Genomic DNA, 23,409 nt, shown 5'->3' with positions numbered 1-23,409 from the left:
CTTGGCTTGGCATGACTTGACAGGAGCAGGGAAACAAGAGGTACATTCGACGACGATTCAGCACTAGACTGCAAACACAAGGAGATTAAATAGGGAACAAACAAAAGAGGGTAACGAGGGAAGACAGGTGGGGGCAAATGAACCAATAATCAGGAAACAAGGTGGGCGGGGTTAGACAATGGACACGAGCACATGGCACAAAGAAACACTTAACAAGACATGTGCTCACACCAAACATGACATGAACATGCAGCTAATGAGAACTCACCAGCTGCATGTTCACACAAAACATGACAACATGACGTAGCACGTAGCCAGTGAAAAACACCAACCACGTGCTACACAACATAAGACAAAACATGAAAGCACACGGCCGATGTAAACATGAACCGTGTGCTACACAGAACACAACACAGACAGAAGAGCACACGCTCACATGACAAAACAAACACACGGAGCATGAATGTCCGAATCCCAACACAAAACTGAAACCCAAACTAGACCGAAGTGCTGGGATCCGAACACCACGCCCGCACACAAAACACAAGGACAGAAGAGCACGCAGCTTGAGCATGCTCAAAGCTGCGCGCTCACACAAGACTAGACAAACAATACAGGAGTGTCAGGGCTCTGTCACAAAACCATGAATAAACTAGACAGAAGTGACAGAACCCTGACACTCTACACCACGAATCATATCGTTTCCATCAATGATACATGTCGTCACATTTTTATATCGCAATATATTGTTAAATGATATATATCGTTACACCCTTAGTATCCGGTTATAGATAAACATCAACCATGCCTGTTGACACTTGTTTCTTCACAATACCTGCAGAACTTCTGATGATTCGGCTGTGCAGTTCCGCCTGGCCTTGAACATGGGCTGGTTTATATGCTAATGTTGGGGGCGTACATATTAATGATCCCGACTGTTGCGTAACAGTCGTGTTGAGATTCGCCTATTTTTCTGTGGTGTTTTTCTCAAACGGGATTTACATAAAGGATGAAGCAATGATGTTTGAGACTCACAGTAAGTGTTTTACATGTACTGTACTCTTGTTATTCAACTATGCCAAGGTTAATTGACCTATCGGTAAGCCCCGGCCCCCATAGTTACTGTTGCGAACTCGAACAAACAAATGGAGTTGCTATATCTTACAATGTACAGCTGTCAGTGTGAAAACCTTATCCCAAGATGTTTTTGGACACAGAATGTAGTGTATACCCCGTCCGAATGATGGCCAAACTTTACTGATGGTTTATTAAGCTTATCACATAGTTTTTTCACTCGTAAGAGCTGAACAAACAAACAAAGCATAAGTGCGCATTACCGTCTCATTCACAAACTCTCTCTCTCTAGCCCTCTCTCCGTGGCATTAACATACACAGCAAATTACACAAAAACACTCACAGTAAACAAAAATATACACAGACCTTATGCCTTTTCGGGGGTCCAGTTAATAACTGGTGAACTTTGTATCTGCAAAACAACTCCGATAAACTGCGTGCAAGCTTTCCCTTTCACTAACGTTACCCGTAGAATATAACACCCGTCAAAATAGGAGTCCTCCTTATAAGACAGATAATGCCGACCTTTAAACATATCTAAACTCACAGAAATAAAATAAATATGGTGAGAGATTAATTTGGAAGCGAAGGTTTACAGATCTCAATGCAAACGTGAGAAGCCTCTTGTTACGATCGCAGATGATAACATCCAGGATCAACACTGTTCATGTACCGCAGGTAAGATTACATAAATTCACATTTAATCAGTTTAATATGGAGAGATGCTCTGAAATGTAGACCTTCGTGTTTCTGACCTACACCGTTGCATGAGAACAGTTAGTTATAGTTAGTCGGTTTGTACGTTAGCAGGGAATTACTAACTTTAATCGTAACTTAATGAGAGTATGACAACCAGAAAATCCTCTCAGGATCCCTGGAATCAGTGTTACAGTACCTCAGGCACGACGTTTAGCATTTTTGTAGCATAAACACCATCAAACCGATGACAGCTTCGGATTTTCCAATGTTTCTCTATGGCACTGACACCTAAAGATGTCCGAGTTCCGGTCCCAGCGCGACTGATACTCAACTGCCATTGGCTCATCTGCGTTCGATGGGAGGGGCTTACCGATAGGTCAATACAAATTTTCAATCTAGGGCACCTTTAAAATAAGAATTTTAGGAGTTAATTGAAGTAGTTTTTTTTTCTTTAACTAGTTCCTATAACTTTAACAGATATCTAATTCAGTTTTTTTCTTTCCTTTCATTATGACAGACCATATGTCCATTTTAGTTCCTTAAAAATAATATCTTTGAATGTCAGGGGTATTCATGATAGCACCAAAAGGAAATCAATCTTTTTATTCAGTAGACGAACATTTTGTTTAATTTTTTTTTTTACAAGACACTCATTCGGTAGGCATGATATATGTTATTTCTGTCATGCCTCTCAACAACCAGCAGGTGTCGCCATTCTACTCAATCATTTTAAAGGATGATTGTGAACAGTGAAACAGTGAAAATGGCCCATTCGGAAACCTGTGTGTGTGTGTGTGTGTGTGTGTGTGTGTGTGTGTGTGTGTGTGTGTGTGTGTGTGTGTGTGTGTGTGTGTGTGTGTGTGTGTGTGTGTGTGTGTGTGTGTGTGTGTGTGTGTGTGTGTGTGTGTGTGTGTGTGTGTGTGTGTGTGTTGAGCCGCATGTCAGCCGCTATAGCAACGGACGCAACCCGGAAAATAAAATCAACCGCTATTGTGTGTGCAGTTGTTTGCACATTCTTTTTTGCAGTCTGTGTTTAAAATGTATTTTGTTTTAAGTAACGGATATGCTTTGGGGAAATGTATCAGAGTAAAAGTTGACAGAAATATAAAAACACAAGTACAGATTCTCCCTAAAAATAGTCATAAAGTATTATTACTTCACTACATTACACAACTGCATGCAAGTGTTTTAAAGAAGGGTAATTTATTTGTTTTCAAGTCGATAAACATTTACAAATGACTTGTAGTCAGGGGATTACAGTTGGTTAAAGGTGCCCTAGAATTGAAAACTGTATTTATCTTGGCATAGTTGAATTATAAGAGTTCTGTACATGAAACTAAAATAATTTAATCAGTGACTTTAAATGAGGATAGATGGATAATCTTGGTTTTCAAATTAGACAATTCCTTCTTTATAGTTTGGAATTTATATAACTATAACAATACAGCTCTAGCAAAAATTATGTTTTTACAACTTTTATATGTATTTCTTACAGCGATTATAATGATGCTCCAGATGATCTTGTAGATAGAAAACCTATAAGATTAATCTCACATTCAAGATTCAAAAGTACTGCATATATTTGTGAACAACTGGCAATTATAGACGTTTGGCGTTTTTAAACCCTGACATTAACAAATTTACCTGGAGCAATGTTGCAGTCTAGAATTGATCTATGGCTTATTTCTCCCTCTTGTCTGCAATTTGTGTCAGAATCATCACAGCTATGCCCCATTCTCTGATCAGAAATTAATTTCAATCCATTTAGCAGGAAAAAAAACAACGAAATGGTAATATATGTGGTTATTGGAAAGAAACTAAATAATTTATTGAAAGATGATGAGTTTTGTGATTTAGTAAAAAAAAAAACAGCAAAAAGCATATTTGATAATAATTAAGTGAATTGCATACAAAGATGGGAATTTTTCAAGTTTAAAATGAGAGAAATAGGAATTAAACGAAGTAAAGTAATTAAAAATAATAATATAGCCAAAGAAATAAGTATTATGGATAAATTAAACATTTTAATGACTGAGGATAGTCTTTCAGAGGAAGAAGAAACAGTAATAAAAAATATAAAAAAAAGGAAATAGATAATATGTATATTGAAATGGCTAAAGGGGCATTGGTAGGGTCTCGAGCTAAATGGCTGGAAGTTTGAGTTATTTCTTTGCTTTTGTAACTGCTCTGAGAGACACAAGTCGAGGATCCAAATGCAGCTTTATTGAAAGGGTAATCCACAATCATAGTCAAGAGTTCAGGCAAGGTCAAAACACAGACAGGCAGTCCAAACTAACAAACACAACAAGGCAGGAACACGGGCAAAAGAGTAAACCAAGAACAGGCAGATAATCCAAAAACCCACAGACAAGAAATCAGGGAGAACACTCAGAATTGCAGTTGTTACTCTAAACAAGACTTCGCAGTGTATAACAGGGTTAACATGGTTTATAGGATGGCTGAAAACAATCATGGCTGATGAGTCCAGGCAAAGGATTATGGGAAATGTAGTCTGAGATGGCAATAGTCTATGGTGCAGTGCCCTCTGGTGGTGATCACGGGCACTCTCACTGGTGATCGTAACAGCTTTAGAGAAACGAAATTGCAAGAGACATAATTGAACTATTCTTAAAATTGATTATAACATCACCTCTAATTCTTTAGACATTTCAAGATACATTTGGTACATTTTATAGCAATATATATGTCTAATATTCAATTCGATGATTGTGATAGATTTGTCGAGTCAATTAAAGCATTTACACCAACTATATCTGAACAATTTAAAATTGATTGTGAGCGTCCCATTACTAAAGAGGAAATCTCAGAGGCTGTTAGCTCAATGAAAAAAGAAAATCTCCGGGTAATGATGGGCTTTCAGTCAAATTTTATCTGCATTTTTGGGAAATTATTGAAAATCCTCTATTTGATCTATTTAAAGAATGCATTTAAAAAAGGACATGTCCATGAGTATGAGGTTTATTATGTCTTCTCCCTAAGTCTGATAAAGATCATTTAATGATAGAAAATTGGAGACCCATTACGCTCTTAAATATTGACTACAACATTTTGACATTGATTTTTGCTTAACAGTTAAAAAGATGTCTTCATGAGATAATAAGGTTATCTCTAACCAGGTTTATGTCTAACCGTCACATTAGTTCTAATATAAGACTTGTTTTCCACCTGCTGGACTATTCTGATAACATCAATACTGATGCACTCATAGTATTTCTTGATTTTTTATAAAGCATTTGATAAGATAGAACATTATTTTATATTTAAAGCTACACTATGTAACTTTTCCGTCCACTAGAGATCGCCTGTTCACCCTCTGGTGGTGATCAAGGACACTCTTAAAATTGATAATAACATAACCTCTAATTCTTTAGACATTTCAAGATAGATTTGGTACATTTAAAATGGATTGTGAACGTCCCATTAGTTTTGTTAATAGTGTGGTAATAAAAAATATTTAAAAATTCCTTATTATTAACAAAGTTTGTAATTGTGGTTTTTTTTTTTTTTTTTTTTTTTCATACTTGTTTTTTATATTATTGTTATCGTAATTATTTGATGTATAATCTTTGTTCACGGCCTGTGATGGCTGAATGATTGTAAATTGAATTCTGTGATAAAAAATAGATTAAAAAAAGATTAAGGATGGTTTGTTTTGTTTGAACTTTTAATTATTTAATACTAAGCTTTTCATGCATTTTTTTTCTTTATTGTATGAATTACACAAACCAAAATGCCTAACACAATAAAACAGAAACATTGTTCCAATAAAACAATTCATCATCATGAAGCAAACGGTCTGACATTACTGAAGTAAATCAAAATGCTTTATTTTGAGTTTTTGTCCACTATATGCTCACGATCGCCTTATAATGTATATTCAGCAGAGCTTACATCTCTCTCTGCTGACTCTCATACAACGCTGATGAACTGCACTAGAACCAGCTTTTGCTCTTGATCGTCCCAATTTTGTCTGTAGTCTACCGGGCCCAGTAAAGGGAAATCTTGAGTGATCATTAACCTGCTCTCAGCGTGATTACACACACACACACACACACACACACACACACACACACACACACACACACACACACACACACACACACACACACACACACACACACACACACACACACACACACACACACACACACACGTTTGTTTTTGTGAAATGTGAGGACATTCCATAGGCGTAATGGTTTTTATACCGTACAAACCGTATTTTCTATCCCCTTACACTGCCCCTGCCCCTAAACCTAACCCTCACAGGAGACTGTGCAGTTCACTTTCTGTGAAAAAAAACTTGTTCTGTGTGATTTATAAGCATTTTGAAAAGTGAGGACATGGGGAACGTCCTCATATTTCACCCTCTTTTTGTAATACCTGTGTCATACCCATGTCATTATACACATTTGTGTCCTGATATTTCACGAAAACATGCCCACACACACACACACACACACACACACACACACAAAAATATATAATTTATTATGATTTATATGGTGTTTTCTTCATGGGGATCGATTCAGTGTTCAGTCCAAAGTCTGTTTGTAAGATTATGAGAAGGATCATTTAGTTAATGTGACCATAATTACAGGCAAAATATCATTTATTTATGTGGTTCCTTATCGGAATAAATCCAGATTCAGAAATAATGAAACACAGTGTGTGTGTGTGTGTGTGTGTGTGTGTGTGTGTGTGTGTGTGTGTGTGTGTGTGTGTGTGTGTGTGTTCAGGGTCTGATCTGAAGCTGTTTGTTGTTTTACAGCCTCATGTCATTTTTACTTTGTGTCAAAAATATCCTTTCATTATTGATGAACCACTGTGTACTTTATGGTGGTTTACACACCCTGGCGAGCCTATGATGAAGAAAAACAGATAAAAACATAATCTTACCACAACAAATTCAGACGTTTCAGTCTAGCAGATGTCCATGAACACATTATCAGAAGTGCAGATTCTTGCACTTTCCCATAACTCAGGATATTTTTTCATGTGAAGGAAAAGCACACATATAATGATTAACTCAGTCCACCGAATGATACGAGCACACATCAGTGGCTCAAGGCTGGAAGCTTACGCTGCTGTTTTAACCAATAATCAGAACAAAAGCAGTTGAAGGATGACGAGCATAATTCAGTTTAATATAATTAATCTGACTCCATTAAAGTTGTTGTTCTTTAACCTCTTATTCTTTAATGGTAAAAGTCCACCCCCCAAGATTACTGTTATAAACATGAGCCCCATCTGAAAGGCAAAGGCGGAGGTGTTGCTGTAATTTATAATCATATCTTTAGTATTACTCAGAGGTCTAGTTTCAAATATAATTATTTTGAAGTGTTGGTGCTTCTAGTGTAGATGATAAATCCCATTTGACTTTGTGCTGGCTACTGTATACAGGCCACCAGGACACCATACAGACTTTATCACAGAATTTGCTGATTTTCTATCAGACTTAATACTAAGACAGAAAGTCTGCGAACGCCTCTAGTTTTGTTTTATTCCATATACACTACCAGTCAAAAGTTTGGAAACTGTACTATTTTGTACTGTACTTGGTGTTCTTCTGCTCACCAAGGCTGCATTTATTTGATCCAAAATACAGCAAAAACTGTGTGTATTTATATATTGTGTAATATTTTTTTAATTTAAAATAACTTTTTTGGTAACACTTTACAATAAGGTTTCATTAGTTAACATTAGTTAATGTATTAACTAACATGATCTAACTATGAGCCAGTGATGGAGTACTCGAGTCCTGGACTCCGTGTGTGTGTGTGAGTGACAGAGTTAAAGCCTTTCTTATAGTATGAGGTTACACACAATCATTACAGCATTTAGGTTACGCAACGGTGTGTGTGTGTGTGTGTGTGTGTGTGTGTGTGTGTGTGTGTGTGTGAGTGACAGAGTTAAAGCCTTTCTTATAGTATGAGGTTACACACAGTCATTACAGCATTTAGGTTACGCAACGGTGTGTGTGTGTGTGTGTGTGTGTGTGTGTGTGTGTGAGTGACAGAGTTAAAGCCTTTCTTATAGTATGAGGTTACACACAGTCATTACAGCATTTAGGTTACGCAACGGTGTGTGTGTGTGTGTGTGTGTGTGTGTGTGTGTGTGTGTGTGTGTGTGTGTGTGTGTGTGTGTGTGTGTGTGTGAGTGAGTGACAGAGTTAAAAACAAATAAAACCACTTAGTGATTTTGCACAAATTTGACTAGAATCTAAATACACAGCAATGACAAACAAAGGGTAAAACGAGAATAGGAAATAGACGTGCACAATCAAACAGTAGCATTTCAGCTTTTAGACAGACTACTCTACATATGAACCAAAACAGAACTTTTACAGAAGCACTCGATAAAAACACAATACTTCCAATCTTTATCAAGATAAATGCTTACCATACGCAATAATAAACTCACTGCAACAGTTCACTTCCACCAAATGATACGTACACTCATTTATTTACATTGCTAATGCTGACAACAACTCAAGATGGAAAATTGCAATATTATTCATTTTGTAAATATCTTAAGGTTTTTCCATGGCACTTTTTCCATTTGCTGCTAGTGCTTTAAAAGACTATTGTCTTTTCTTTATATTTTCTTCTCTGTGTTCTGTAAAACTGTGCAACAATGTTCAAAAGGTGATGCACAAATGAACTGAATTGTAATATATATTGCTTTGGATTAAAGCATCTGCCAAATGTATAAATGTTAAACTGGTTGCACTCTCTGGCAGAACCTGTGATTCTACTGTGGTTTTATTCCTAGAACCTTAAAAGAAAATCAGCCATCTTGCTGGAGTTTGCTGGAGTTCAAGGACATGAAAAGGCAGACAGCGAACACCTGTGAGGCCTTGAGAAGGATCTTGGAAACTTTGGGAAAGTTACAACTTGTGTCAATATATAAAAAGATTAGAACCTAACTTGAGCGGTAAACAACAGGGGTATAAAGGCACATGAGAGGCTGTGGGGATGACAGAGCAAGAGCTGGAAACAGACATCAGTGAAGAATGAAGGGTTTAGTGTGTTTACTGCTGCTGCTGGAAACCTTTGTGTTTGTCAATGGAGGACTCAATGAGAACGAGATCAGTCAACAGCTCAGCTCTGAGGACAGAAGACAGAATCCACCTCAAACAGACACTTTGAGAGCTGAAGCTTCAACTGACAGCCAACAATACTGCCATCTGTGCTTCCCTGACAACCATGCAGCCCTGAGAGAACTGACCGCCACAGTCACAGAGCAGAAAGCAAACATCAGAGAACTGACCGCCACAGTCACAGAGCAGAAAGAAAACATCAGAGAACTGACCGCCACAGTCACAGAGCAGAAAGCAAACATCAGAGAACTGACCGCCTCGGACACAGAGCAGAAAGCAAACATCAGAGAACTGACCGCCTCGGACACAGAGCAGAAAGAAAACATCAGAGAACTGACCGCCTCGGACACAGAGCAGAAAGAAAACATCAGAGAACTGACCGCCTCGGACACAGAGCAGAAAGCAAACATCAGAGCTTTAGAGACGCGACTGAGAGATGCTGAACAGGCTGCAGAACAACAGACGATTAGCCTGGAAGAGCTGAAGAAGAAAACTGATGGTACCTCACCAAAACATTCACTCTTTTATCAATGATCCTCAGAGTAAAACACCAGTGCAATTCATTACATAGTGTAAATATTAGTGTAAAGTTGAGAGTTTACTGTGTAAATTGTGTTTTCTATTACAATAATCAGTGTGAATGTGATTTAACAGAATCTTTATTCCTTCACAGAAACTTCAAATCTTACTCTGAGTCAAGTGGAGGAGTTGAGGAAAGAGAACAGAGGTGTGATTGAGCTTGAGTGATGTTAAATTCAGTGAATACATTCTCAGTGTAATACAGTAATATATCACAATATTGCTTATGTTTTCAACAACAGACAGAGAGATTGCTTTTTCAGCTTCACTGATGGAATCTGGCGAAGGATTTGTTGGTCCTTTTACCACTGAGATCACACTAACCTACAAGAACGTCTTCACAAACATAGGGAACGCCTACAACCCAATCACAGGTAATTATCAATGAAATGAGTCATAAATATTATAGTGTTAGATCAGAGGAATCTTCACGTCAGAAATATCAAATCCAGCCCCGGATCTTGTCAAAAGATATCCGTTTGTCTGGTGTGTGTGGAGCAAACCTGTCAACAGAAAGTCTGGTCTGGTTCCTCAAGACTCTGTTAACAGTTTTCTATCAGCCTGAGAGTTTGACTCAGAGAAGAGCAGGAGCAGGAGACGAAGTGATGATGATAAAAAGAGCAAAGTTTTATTGAATAATCTTAGTTGTGTAAGTCTCAATGCTCAGACTTCGTCTGGCCAGTACAATTTCAACAAGTGTTGTTATACCAAAGGGGGGGAAATGGAAAATCACTGCTTCACAACAGCGTCCTGTGACGATACAAACCTTGAAATGGAGACTTTCTCTGATCTCCTACTCATGAAGCAAACATCCCTTCAGACCACAGTCATAAGACTAAACAACAATACGAAATTATTAAGGAATATAAAATATAAAGACAAATTAATAATAATTAAATAATAAATTATAGAAATGAAATAAAATTATTAAATGAATAAACTAGAATGTAAATTTCCTAAAGAAAATCTGAGTGGTGCTTGCAGTGGCAAAAAAACACAGTTAGCATTTTGCTAGCATGATGTTAACACGATTAGAATGTTATCATAATGCTAACACGATTAGCATGTTGTTAGCATTATTAACTAACATGATAAGCCTGTTTCTAACATAATTAGCATGTTTTGCTAGCATGATGTTAACACAATTAACATTTTGCTAGCACGATGCTAACACGATTAGCATGTTGCGAGCATGATGTTAACACAATTAGCATTTTGATAGCACATTTTGACTTGTTTTTTTCATGTTATAACTCCAAGCTAATTGCTATTAGCATGTAGCTATTCACTGTTAGCATATGCAACGAGTCAAAAGACCCAACCCTCATGTCTCTATGATGTTCTGATGCAGAGATATAGGTATTGCTAAACGGTTGCTAGGGTACTCTGTTTGGTTGCTATGGATTGGCAGCTGCCAATGATGATCCTCCAAAGGCTGCTTGTCAGTATGAATGATATAAACCAACCCCCATGCCTCATGACATTCAGATGTGAAGATATCCCTCTGTGCATTTGGGTTGCTAGGGTGCTTGATAATGGTTGCTAGGGCATGGCTAGGAAGGGTTGAAGGTGATTTGTGATTGGCTGTTGATGCCCTGAGTTACACAAACCCACCCTCGTGTTTCTATGACACTTCTAAAGATATCCCTTTGATCTCTTTCAATAGAAGTCTATGGGATCAGTTGCTAGGGAGCTCTAAATGGTTGCTAGGGCGTGGGTTGATAAGTTCGCTGCAATGTTAAGTCGGGATTTTTTACTTTTTCGCCCCCCCGGGCTTCGTAAGCACTACTAATGATATAAATCTACATAAACAACGAATGATTATAAAATTAAATCATATAAAATAAAACAAAGTAAATAAACCTGTATGTAGGATTGATCACAGATTGCTTTTCGAAAATCTTCAGATCTGATGTTGTGTAATGTGTGTAAGAGAATTAATGACATGATCTTCATCTTTTAAAACTATAACACAGTGTGTTTGGTCATTAAACTTTGTGAAGCTGATTCTGTGTCTCTTGTTGTTTGATTCAGGTGTTTTCACAGCCCCACTGAGAGGAGCCTACATGTTCAGAGTCTCTGTGTTTGGTCATGGCCCAACTCCAGCAACTGCATCTATTGATAAGAATGGAGAGCGTGTGGTTATAGCAAATGCTTATCAGACTCAGGGTGCGATAAACTCCTCGAATGGAGTTGTGTTGATCCTGGAGGTTGGAGATGTTGTCTATGTGAGACTTTGGTCTGGCAGGAGGATATATGATAGCCAGTATAACCACAACACTTTCAGTGGTTTCCTGCTGTTCCCCTTAAGAGAAGATGAGCTTTGCAGAATGTGATTCCAGTAACTCTGAACCTTCAGCGAATGATTTAAGATGATAATCATGAAGAATCATTAACATGAACCTGTATTAATGAGGAATAATGTGTGTTTGATGTTTGCTATAGATTACTGTATAAAAGTCAGTATGAGACACTATATTCATAAGTTCTGAGCTGTCTCTACATGTCACATTATATAAAGAGTTTCATCAGTGAGACAGACAGGACTCATGAATATCACATGACTGTTTTGTTAAAGCAGTAAATCTATAAATGTGGAATAATATCTTTTGAAGTGTATCTTGTTGCTGATCCTGGATCTGTATCTTCATCCTGCATAAATAAATAAGAGAATAAAGAGACATTGTGGTATTTTCTTTTCAACAATATTTGTTCTGAAGTCATGATATCATGTGGTATAATAATGGCGCTGTCATGTAATTCATGAGATGTAGTTTACATTTAATTTACAGTTTTTGTCTCTAAAATGGTGGATTAAGAACTAAGAAGTGTATTTTTCTGAATCCAGTATGTAATGTAGCATTAGCTCAAAGGCTAATCTCATGTCCTTATATATAGAGCAGTGTAAGTCCAGCAGTCGGGAACATGCAGGGATTCTCCTGGAGGCCTGAAGATGGCGCTCCAGAGCGGATCAGGGTCTGTGTGTGTGTGTGTGACGTGTCCACTGGTGGAGTGGCCACAACATTGCCTGTGACTTTATTTCATCTTCATCTACTAAAGATGAAGCTAACAATGATGTGAACCATATGAAAAAATAATCAACCGTTAAAATGATAAATAAAATAAATGTACAGTTTAAAAAAACACACAAAAAAAAACCAATTATTTATATTCACGATTTCTAGTATTTGTACAGGCTTTACATTTTTATTTCAATGTTGTAACAATTAATTTATCTATTTTATCTTTGTAGCAGATTTGTTACATGACAGCATTAGTTAAAGTTTCTTAAGGGTCAAAATCAAGTTCTCTGCATCTCCTGCATCAAGCCATCCCATAATATCCATCATCACTCAAATGAATGCACGGCTCAGATTAGTTTCAGTTAACCTACATCTCAAGTTTTGATTTTGTATGGCCTCGAGCACCACAAGCGCCTTTTTGTGTTTGTTGTATTTTGTACTGTTTTCATGTGCATGAAGTTCTCAGGGCGTGAACCGGATTGGCCAAAGGAATAAACGCCTGTGTTAATGAACTCGCCTGTGTGTGTGTGTGTGTGTGTGTGTGTGTGTGTGTCGTTGTGAAAGAGCTACAATCCTTATATTCGTCTATTTAACTTTTACAACACAATGATTATTTTCATTGTGTTTAATGTTATTATTATGTTTATTGTTATTCTTTGGTCATTATTCACAATAATATATTTTAATCCGATTTACTTACTCTACTATTATTAAATTATGTTTTTTTATAAAAAGTTTTTGGTTTTGCCTTCAGGTGCCGTATGTATAACGCCGCTCAGAGCAGGGTTAGTTTATGGAGGACCAAACCTGCAGAAATTAAAAATACATAAATTAATGAATAAGTAAATAAATAAATGAATAATAAAATAAATATACAAACACATAAATGTAAATGGATAAATAAATGTGATAATAGGAAAATAAATAACAGAATAAACAACAATTGTAAAAAAAACAAAAAACAATATTAAATTGTGTATTATCTTTGCCTTAATTTATTATTTTCTGCTTTTATACATTTATTTTTAAAACTTATTTATTTGTTAGTACATTTTTATATTTATATATTTATGCATTCATTTATTTTTAGATTTATTTATTATTAATATAAATCTGACTCATGTATTTATTTTTAGATTTATTTATTGATCCATTTGTTTGTACTTTTCCGTGTGCAACATGGAAATGAGGAGGAAGCTGATGGAACTAAATAGAAAAATAAATACATGTGGGAATAAATAAATATAAAAAGAAATGAATGCATAAATAAATAAATATAATAATAAATGTAAAATAATAAATAGTACAATTTATTAACAAATGATTTAAAAGGTTAAATATATTTTTTAAATTTATAAAAGCAGAAAATAATAAATTAAGGGAATGATAATACAAAATTTATTTTGATTAAAAATTAATCATATTTTATTAAGTGGTTTATTCTGTTATTTATTTTCCTATTATCACATTTATGCATCTATTCATTCATTTACATATTTGTATATTTATATATTTACTTATTCATTCATTAATTAATTTATTTTTATTCTCAGCAGGTTTGGTCCTCCATAATAGTTCACCCAAGAATGTCACAAAAGAAGATGTTTAGAATATATTTGGGAAGAATAAAACACTAAACTAAGCGAAGGTAAAACATTTTTTAAATTGGCATCTTCACCTTTAGTTCAAATATTTGAACTAAAGGTGAAGATGCCAATTTTCCTAAGCCAGACATCTCTTTTGGTCACTGTATGGCTGTTCAGTTTTGAAAATACCCGTTTGTGTGGACAGGGCCAAAGACACAGAAAACACAGACTACAGATGAAAAGACAAGGGACACCTGTGAACAATGATCAAACAATGAACCGATCAGAACATAGGTGTGTTCGACATCGGCTGCGGCATACTTTACCACAGCTGACGTGAAATTAATGCAATATTTGGCAATACACAGATGTTTCAGAGACATTATTGTCATGTAATACTTTACTCAGCGTGTGTTTGTACAAGAATAAAGTTCAACATTGAAGCCTACACTATCAATAAAGTGGGGTCTACGTTTTTATCAGTTTTATTTTGATAAACATGACAATATAACATCGCGATTACATAAAAAGAGGTTTTACCGTTATAAAAAACTGATTTGTGAGCATTCGTGGAACTGAAGGTTTTAGAATAAACACGAAACACACGTGATCGCTGTCATGCGGTGAATCTGGCCAATCGTAGAACAGCTGTGTTGCTGCACCGCCTGTATTAGCCGGCTGCTCTCGAATCGCTCTCGCGGCACAAGTCGGACAACATTTCTAACCAGCATGCACTGCTTCATCGCTGAGTGAAGTCGAACAAGCCTCATGACAAACATAGATCACATGACAAGGGAGCACATGGCAGGATCACATGAGGGCACAATGCTATCACATGACAACAGGAAACATGACATTGAACATAATAACATGTGTAGCACTCGTACAACCACTCTGTGTGTTACTTAAATGAGAATGGGGGTGCTTGGGTTCGGTGTAGTTCAGGTGGATACCACGGTGCACCTAATACGTTTCTAGTGAGTTGTAAAACCTTTTGACATAAAACTATTTCAAAATAATGAGACCCAGAGATGATTTGTATTTTGACCAACAAATAGGGCAAAGCCCTTGTTTAATTGAATAAAATAATTTGGCAAATAAAATATAAAAGCTTCCCCTAAAACACAATATTAAGTAATATACAAAAAAAAAAAACCAAAAGATTCCCCAAACACTTAAATAATAGCCACTTTAAATTTAGCTAGAAACAATAGTTTCAATCACACTTGTTACACCAGAATAAGTGTCTAAAAGTCCTCCTCCCTTAGCTCTTTTAGAACATTTTGAATCCACTCACACGTCCACACTGAACTGGACGCGCGTCTAAATCAAGGCGCTCCAGGAGCTGTGTCTGGATGACGGCCACTTTCAGCTGTACTTCCGCCTCTCACGCCAAGTTTGACTCAGGAGAACGAACTCCAGAGGACCGGAGGACACAAGTCTGATGCTCTGCTGATGGAAAAGCAGCGTTCTTGATAGCGCCACTCAGCTCGGTCTCACTCCTGTATGAATATTTTAGGCTACAATAAAACGAAATATGTCATAAAACACCACTCTGACTCTTTTCATTTTAATTAAAAAAATATGAAACATTAATAGCCACACAAATGTGGTTCAAGCAATGCATATTGATTATCTTCACTGTATGTATATTTATAACAAACAAAATATAAAACACAACCCTGCCTCTTTTTGTTTACATTTTAAAAAGAAAAGAAAAACATTAATATGTGGCGGGTTTACACACTGTCTTCACACACAGACGAGCGGTCATTCTATCACTTAATGTCGCCGCGGAGAGAGACTCTATTCTTTCGGTGAAATCACAAAACAAAATTCACACAAGCGTGTCCCTGCTCTTAATATACAATCATTGATGAACATCTTTATGAGAGCGGATTAGAGCCTGAAACCATTGACACGGTTTACAAAACCTCTACCACCAGACCACTAGGGAACTCAAATGTTAACAGCAGATCTCTGTTTTTATTCACTAATGCGAAGAATCTCAGGACTAATAATATATTTGGTGCAAATATTGTTTGCAAATAGTCCCAAAAGGATTATTTCCCAACTAGAATAAGACCTAGAATTTCGTTCACTGTTCTGTTTCTTTATGCTTTATAAAAAATACAAATATGTGGTCCCCCCCAGTGTTCAAGACATGGTTACGGCCTTGGTGAGACGTTCTTCTAACCATAAATATCTCTGGTTCTAATAACGTACTGTAACAGAACAGTCACTGACAGACGCACGTGATCATTTCTGTGTTCTTGCTCCACTTCATCTGCCAGTAAACCCATCGCTCTAATAGCTCTGCTGCCGCCATGATTTCAACACCTGGCCCCGCCTTGATGCGATGATTGACAGGGGCGGAGATTTGATCGGCTCGGATTCCACATTGTTTCAATTATATGTTAAAACTAGTGTAGGAAATAGTAAATGTAAATTATATTATTCCATTTGAATGATCATTTTTCTCCAAATGTTGCACACGGTATGCAAAATGTAAATTTAAATACTGAAATGCATTGCTATTTTACATATTAGGAAAAAAAAGCGCTATATAAATAAAGGTGACTTGACTTGACATATTGCATTGCAAATTGAATGGCCCCACTTTATATGAGGGTGGCCTTAACTACTATGTACTTACATCAAAAAATAAGTACAATGTACTTACTGTGTTCAAATTGTATTGCAAAACCCCTTTGCTGATATTGAGGTGGGATACGGGTAGTGTTAAGGCCCGGGTATACTTCGGCCGTTCGCGTTCGTGCACCGCCCGCATGACGTAATTTTGGTCACTCGGAGGGCTCGCGGACAGTCCGCGTGCAACAGCGAATGCGCCAGCAGTACAGAAGAGTCCACTAGGTGGCAATACGCACAGTATTGAGCACAGTGTTCAGCCGTTGAAGAAGAGTGTGCAAAGACCGGTTTAAAAACAACACGCTTGAAAAAAAGAGAGAATTTTTTATTCTTCAGTGTTTCTTCCAAACTATGTTGCAATGGTGGATGCACTACAATTCTTCTCCGATCATGCCCAGCGAATGTCCCGTTGATGACAGGACTCAGTGCTGCCCTCCGATGTCTGGTAGAGCATAGACTTTTTTTTACTGCGCATGTGTCGAACGCGATCATCCGCGCTTCCGTGTTGTAGTATACTTTGAAAGACGCGCGGACAGGGCTGCGCGCGTAACGCGTCCGGGCGCGGTAAGTGAAGTATACCCGGGGCTTAATGGACAGGTGTGGTGGTATGGGTAAGTTTAAGCGTAGGGTTTGGTGTGAGGGAAGTGTCAACTGTGTAAAAACAAATTTAACTACAGAAATTAATTACAGACGTAATTACATGCAGGTATTTTTTTTTTTTTTAAATGTAAGTACAATGTAAAAACATGTATATACACAATAAGTGCAATATATCAAATTATTATTTAAAATGTTAGTACATAGTAGTTAAGGCCACCTAATATAAAGTGGGTCCAATTGAATATTGCTACACATATGCTTCCATAATATGATGATACGTATTGTATCGTGACTTTAGTATCGTGATCCGTATCGTATCGTGACATTGGGCAATTTAATATATTTGCCTTCAAAGTACATTTTGCCATTGGAATGAATGGGATTTTTGGGATTTAGATGGTACAGGTTTACAGATAACACATTTTAGCCTATCCCATTAAGCTTATTCCCTTCAAGGTGTAATTCATGACATGAGATATGTCCCACACTCTTTGCTATGTTGCCCACACCTCTCTGTCATTTATCAATCTCTTACTTCTCACTAATGTAGTCTCTTGTTTCCACAGGTGGGGATGCTGGCCTCCATTGGGGGAAGAGATACCAAGCACATCATTTTTAACATTTTGGCACACATTTTTGCCGACAGTGGAGCCGAATCAATACATTGGAAAGGGATGAACAACAAGATGGCAACAAGACCATTATAGCTCGTAAGTATTATAATAGATGCCTTTCACTCAGTCGTGACTTAATCACCACTCTCTCATTCATTCACTCCACACCACTTTAGTCACATTTATTATTATTGAATTGTGCAAGCATTTTACTATAAAGTCATGTAATAAAGAGTCTTTGAATAGTGAATCTAATATTTACTCTTTGTTTCTTTGCTTTGTGTACGTCTTACAGGAGCAGTGAGGAAGAGCCGCATGTCTGAGAAAGCTACAGACACAGAGATGAATCCTTACGCCATCAGAGGGTTCAATCTGGCCTGCGACCCCGAGGCGGCCGTGCCCGATCACACCCAACGAATGAATACAATCTGTGTTAATATTGTGTTCATATTAGTTTTTACTTGGTTTTGTATTTTTGTGTAATTTGAGTAATTAACATTTATCTTTAATTTTCTCACTTGATTGTATTGTTTTGTGTTTTTTTTGTTTGTTAATCAGGGGCCCGTTCTTCGTACGTCGCTAACTCAGTTAGCTGGATTTGATTGTTGACGATTTGGCATGATCTTGGATTGTTTGGTTCTTCGACGCTCATCCTGGACTTGCTGTCATAGTAACAGGTCCGTAAGCTTAAACCTGCTCGCGAGCGGCTTATTTCATGTAAACAGGATTAGATTGCATCTTGAGGTGATACTTAAAATCTGTCCCAGCCACTGCTACTTTATTACAAGAGTTAATTACTGAACCAGGGGCAATAATAATAATTTTAAATAATAATATAAAAATGTTATATTGTATATTTATATGAGAATGTATAATGTTGTGTATAATACTATAGACAGCCACTTGATTGAGCGATTTATTTGTGATGGAATAATTACTTTATATAATTTTGTTTTTATTGGTTTACACACATGTTGTACAGTTACTCTGAGCCGTGCATTAAGTGATCACGGATATTATGGGATGGCTTGATGCAGCGCAGGAGATGCAGTTAATTTGATCTTGACCCATAAGAAACTTAAATACTGTCACGTTACAAATCTGCTTCAAATTGAATTAAAAATTAAATTACAACATTGAAATAAAAATGTAAAGGGTGTACAAATACTGTATAAAATCGTGAATATAAATATATATATATTAATTATATATTACAGATATATAATATCTGTTTCCTTATAAAGGTTCAGAAATTCGTGGGGTTTTTTTGTGTAATTTGTCAAGTTTTTTGCCAGGTGGCTTTTTAATTATATGATGTCATTACGTTGCTGTCTTGACGCCAGCCAATCGCTGCATTGCTGATCGTGGTTTCGAGTATCGATGCATCTGCCCTCTTCAGGGAACACAAGAACGCTCAGTAGTCTTAGATCATTTAATCCAGATATTTTAATCCAATCCGCAAATTCGTTTGAAGAACCAAATTAGCCAGAGATCAGTTATCACGATTAAAAGATCTGGGATCTGACAAATCATCTCAGATGTAATAAGCGAGGTACGAAGAACGGGCCCCTGGTCTACAGTTCGTTGTTCATAGTGTTCTCTTTTGCCTTTTTAAAATAAAAAAATATTTAGAAAATTACAAATTGTGTGGGTGTTTAGGCCTGAATTGTCTGATAGCCCACAGACCAGATGTAAAATGTCAAATATGAGACGTGGATCTGGGCCACCCGTCATGGCATTAATAACTGTACTGGGCCAGATCTGTCTCTGATCCGTAATTCCAACCGGTTCTGGTATTGGGCCGTTGGAAAGAATGAGCCCGGGGCCAAATGCTAATGAAGACCTGGCCCAAATACATTTTGCTGTCTGGGTCAGAAATAATATTTAAATTTCACTCATTAAAACTTTTTGTTTGATGAAAATTTTACAGATATTGTTAAATAACATACATTTACATCTGTGTCCTATCACAAGCTATTACTCTGTCTACTGTCAGCGTTTCCAAGAAACAAAACATGTTTTATATACAGTATATATATGGAAAAGGAACCCTGTCCACAACATTGAAAACCCTTTTTAAAAAGTTTGGACACCCCTGGCCTATTGCTACACGTGATTGGCAAGCGGTTTGCCAGAATATACCCTGATCGACGCACCCAAAGTGTTATCCGTGTCCTACTATAATTTCTGTATGTCAGTGTGAGAGAGGAGAGAGAGAGAGAGAGAGAGAGAGAGACAGAGCGAGCAGCAGCAGCAGCAGCAGCAGAAGTGTGTTCAAGCCCTCACCGCTGCTGCTCTCCATCTATGCAGACGAGGAGAAGGGAAGGCCCTGCTCCCCCCGAAGGGAACCCCTGCAGAGACTACAGGACATCACCTCTGATAATCGCTGAACTGAACTCACTCACTCACTCAGCGGCTCTTATAAGCTCTGTCTGTGACGACATGAGTAGAACATAATGTATAATATTTGTCTGTGTGTGTTCCAGACATTCATTTTGTTGTGGGGACCAAATGTCAAATGTAAAACCTGCATTTTTTGACATTGTGATAAGAAACTATTGATCCCCATGAAGAAAATACATTATAAATCATAATAAATTATATTTTTTGAAAGTGTTGCTTGTGTCCTGAATAAACTTTGAAGACTTTGATTTCATCTCTTGTGTGAGTGTTTCATTCTCTTTCCATGATATGTCAGAGAGTGTTTGCGTGTGAGAGAGAGAGAGAGAGAGAGAGAGAGAGAGAGAGTGAGTGTGTGTGTGTGTGTGTGTGTGTGTGTGTGTGTGTGTGTGTGTGTGTGTGTGTGTGTGTGTGTGTGTGTGTGTGTGTGTGTGTGTGTGTGTGTGTGTGTTTTTATCACGCTGAGAGCAGGTTCATGGTCACTCAAGATTTCTCTTTACTGGGTCCGGTAGACTACAGACAAAATTGGGACAAACAAAAGCAAAGCAAAAAAGCAAAAGCTGGTTCTAGTGCAGTTCATCAAAGTTGTATGAGAGTCAGCAGAGAGAGATGTAAGCTCTGCTGAATATACATTACAAGGGGATCGTGAGCATATAGTGGACAAAAACTCAAAATAAAGCATTTTGATTTACTTCAGTAATGTCAGACCGTTTGCTTCATGATGATGAATTGTTTTATTGGAACAATGTTTCTGTTTTATTGTGTTAGGCATTTTGGTTTGTGTAATTGATACAATAAAGGAAAAAATGCATGAAAAGGGGGCAACTTAGCATGAAATAATTAAAAATTCTTCCTACTCGCAGCACATTCAAACTAAACAAAGCATCCTTAATCTTTTTTTAATTGATTTTTTATTACAGAATTCAATTTACAAAAATTCAGCCATCACAGTCTGTGAACAAAGATTATACATCAAATAATTACAATAACATAATATAAAAAACAAGTATGAAATTAATAAATGAACACCCCTTATGAAGCTTCGAATCAATCCGACACCCGTCTCTACGGCGACACCTAGTGGTCGCTTGCATGTGTTGATCTGAAATAACCTTTACAATGATCCATGTAAACAAAAAATTACATCTGTCTGACAACTACATGATCTTGTTTTTTTTAACCTGGAGCCTCATCATTGTGGATAACTATAGGTTTTTTTGGTCATTATAAATGATTAATGACTGATAAAAATGATTAATAAAAATAAATAAAGCCACAATGTGTCACATTTGTTACATAACATTTTTATTCAAAAATATTATTTGCTCTGCTGTTGAAGGACTTTGCCGACTTCTTCTTTTTTTTTTACATATAATTTCTCCAGCCTTTGAAAAAATCCTCTCACATGGACACTTGCTGGCATGCACAAATATATTTTAGCAAGTAATTTACATACAAATGAGGGAAAATGACTGCTATCACAAAATCTCTCTCCTCTCACAAAAACCCACGAGGTGAAGATCAATTAACTTCACTTTTAAACTGTGGGGAATTAGGTTTATAGTAAACCTAATTTACTGTGGGGAATTAGGTTCATTTAGCCATAGTCACGTGTCATGGGTGTTTCGAATCACAGTTCGGAGCAGTGTTTCGAAACATCTGCGCTTCGGGATCTCCACAAAACGCAGAAACGTTAGTTTCACATCAGCCATCCCTAGTGTTCCCTGCCTTATTGTGTTTGTTAGTTTGGACTGCCTGTCTGTGTTTTGACCTTGCCTGAACTCTTGACTATGATTGTGGATTACCCTTTCAATAAAGCTGCATTTGGATCCTCGACCTGTGTCTCTCAGAGCAGTTACAAAAGCAAAGAAATAACTCCAACTTCAAGCCATTTTGCTCGAGACCTTACAAATGCCCTTTTAGCCATTTCAATATACATATTATCTATTTCCTTTTTTATTTTTTTATTGTTGTTCTTCTTCCTTAGTCATTTAAATGTTTAATTTATCCATAATACTTATTTTATGCTATATATATATATATATATATATATATATATATATATATATATATATATATATATATATATTTATATTTACTTTGGCTATATTATTATTTTTAATTACTTTACTTCGTTTAATTGCTAGTTCTCTCATTTTAAACTTGAAAAATTCCCATCTTTGTATACAATTCACTTCATTATTATCAAATATGCTTTTTGTGTTTTTTTTTTTTTATAAATTATTATTTAGTTTCCAATAATCACACATATATTACCAATTTGTTGTTGTTTTTTCCTGCTAAATGGATTGAAATTAATTTCTGATCAGAAAATGTGGCATAGCTGTGATGATTCTGACACAAATTGCAGACAAGAGGGAGATATAAGCCATAGATCAATTCTAGACTGCAACATTGCTCCAGGTAAATTTGTTAATGTCAGGGTTTAAAAACGCCAAACATCTATAATTGCCAGTTGTTCACAAATATATGCAGTACTTTTGAATCTTGAATGTGAGATTAATCTTATAGGTTTTCTATCTACAAGATCATCTAGAGCATCATTATAATCGCCTCCAATAATCAAGTGCGCATCCTTAAATTTGTTTTTAAAGGCTTCAAGTTTCATACAAAGTTGTAAAAACATTATTTTTGCTAGAGCTGTATTGTTATATAAATTGCAAATTATAAAGAAGGAATTGTCTCATTTGAAAACCAAAATTATCCATCTACCCTCATTTAAAGTCACTGATTCAATTATATCTCCTTTAAAATTATTAAGAAGAATGGCGACACCTGCTGATTGATGAGAGGCAAGACAGAAATAACATGAAAACAACAAACTCCTAATGCTGCGTTCACACCAAACGCGAATTGAGCGTCAAAATCGCGTCTACCACGTCTAGTTTCACGCGCGAACATTTTGAATGCATTCGCACGTCTGCAGAGAATTGGACGCGCGTAGAAATCGAGCGTTTGAAGCGAAATTGACGCGCGTTCAAGGCACTCCAGGAGAAATATGTCATAAAACACCACTCTGCCTCTTTTCATTTTCATTAAACATA

At 36.6% G+C, this 23,409-nt stretch overlaps 1 protein-coding gene across 1 annotated transcript; it reads left to right on the top strand.

Moving 5' to 3' along the window:
- The first annotated feature begins 8,565 nt into the window (after positions 1–8,565).
- LOC307126132 (uncharacterized protein) lies at positions 8,566–12,130 on the top strand. Its single transcript, XM_079816519.1, has 4 exons — positions 8,566–9,392; positions 9,567–9,620; positions 9,715–9,846; positions 11,507–12,130. The coding sequence occupies exons 1-4, from the start codon at positions 8,807–8,809 to the stop codon at positions 11,806–11,808; spliced, it is 1,074 nt and encodes a 357-aa protein (XP_079672645.1). The 5' UTR covers positions 8,566–8,806; the 3' UTR covers positions 11,809–12,130.
- The last annotated feature ends 11,279 nt before the right edge of the window (positions 12,131–23,409 follow it).

The sequence above is a fragment of the Gobio gobio genome (genome assembly GCF_949357685.1).
Source record: "Gobio gobio genome assembly, chromosome: 5".
NCBI lineage: Eukaryota > Metazoa > Chordata > Actinopteri > Cypriniformes > Gobionidae > Gobio > Gobio gobio.
This window is presented reverse-complemented; position numbering and strand designations above follow the sequence as displayed.

Coding starts and splice junctions, on each gene's coding strand:
- LOC307126132 (XM_079816519.1), top strand. CDS start 8,807: ATGAAGGGTTTAGTGTGTTTACTGCTGCTGCTGGAAACCTTTGTGTTT. Junction 9,393..9,566: donor GCTGAAGAAGAAAACTGATG/GTACCTCACCAA, acceptor ATTCCTTCACAG/AAACTTCAAATCTTACTCTG. Junction 9,621..9,714: donor GTTGAGGAAAGAGAACAGAG/GTGTGATTGAGC, acceptor TTTCAACAACAG/ACAGAGAGATTGCTTTTTCA.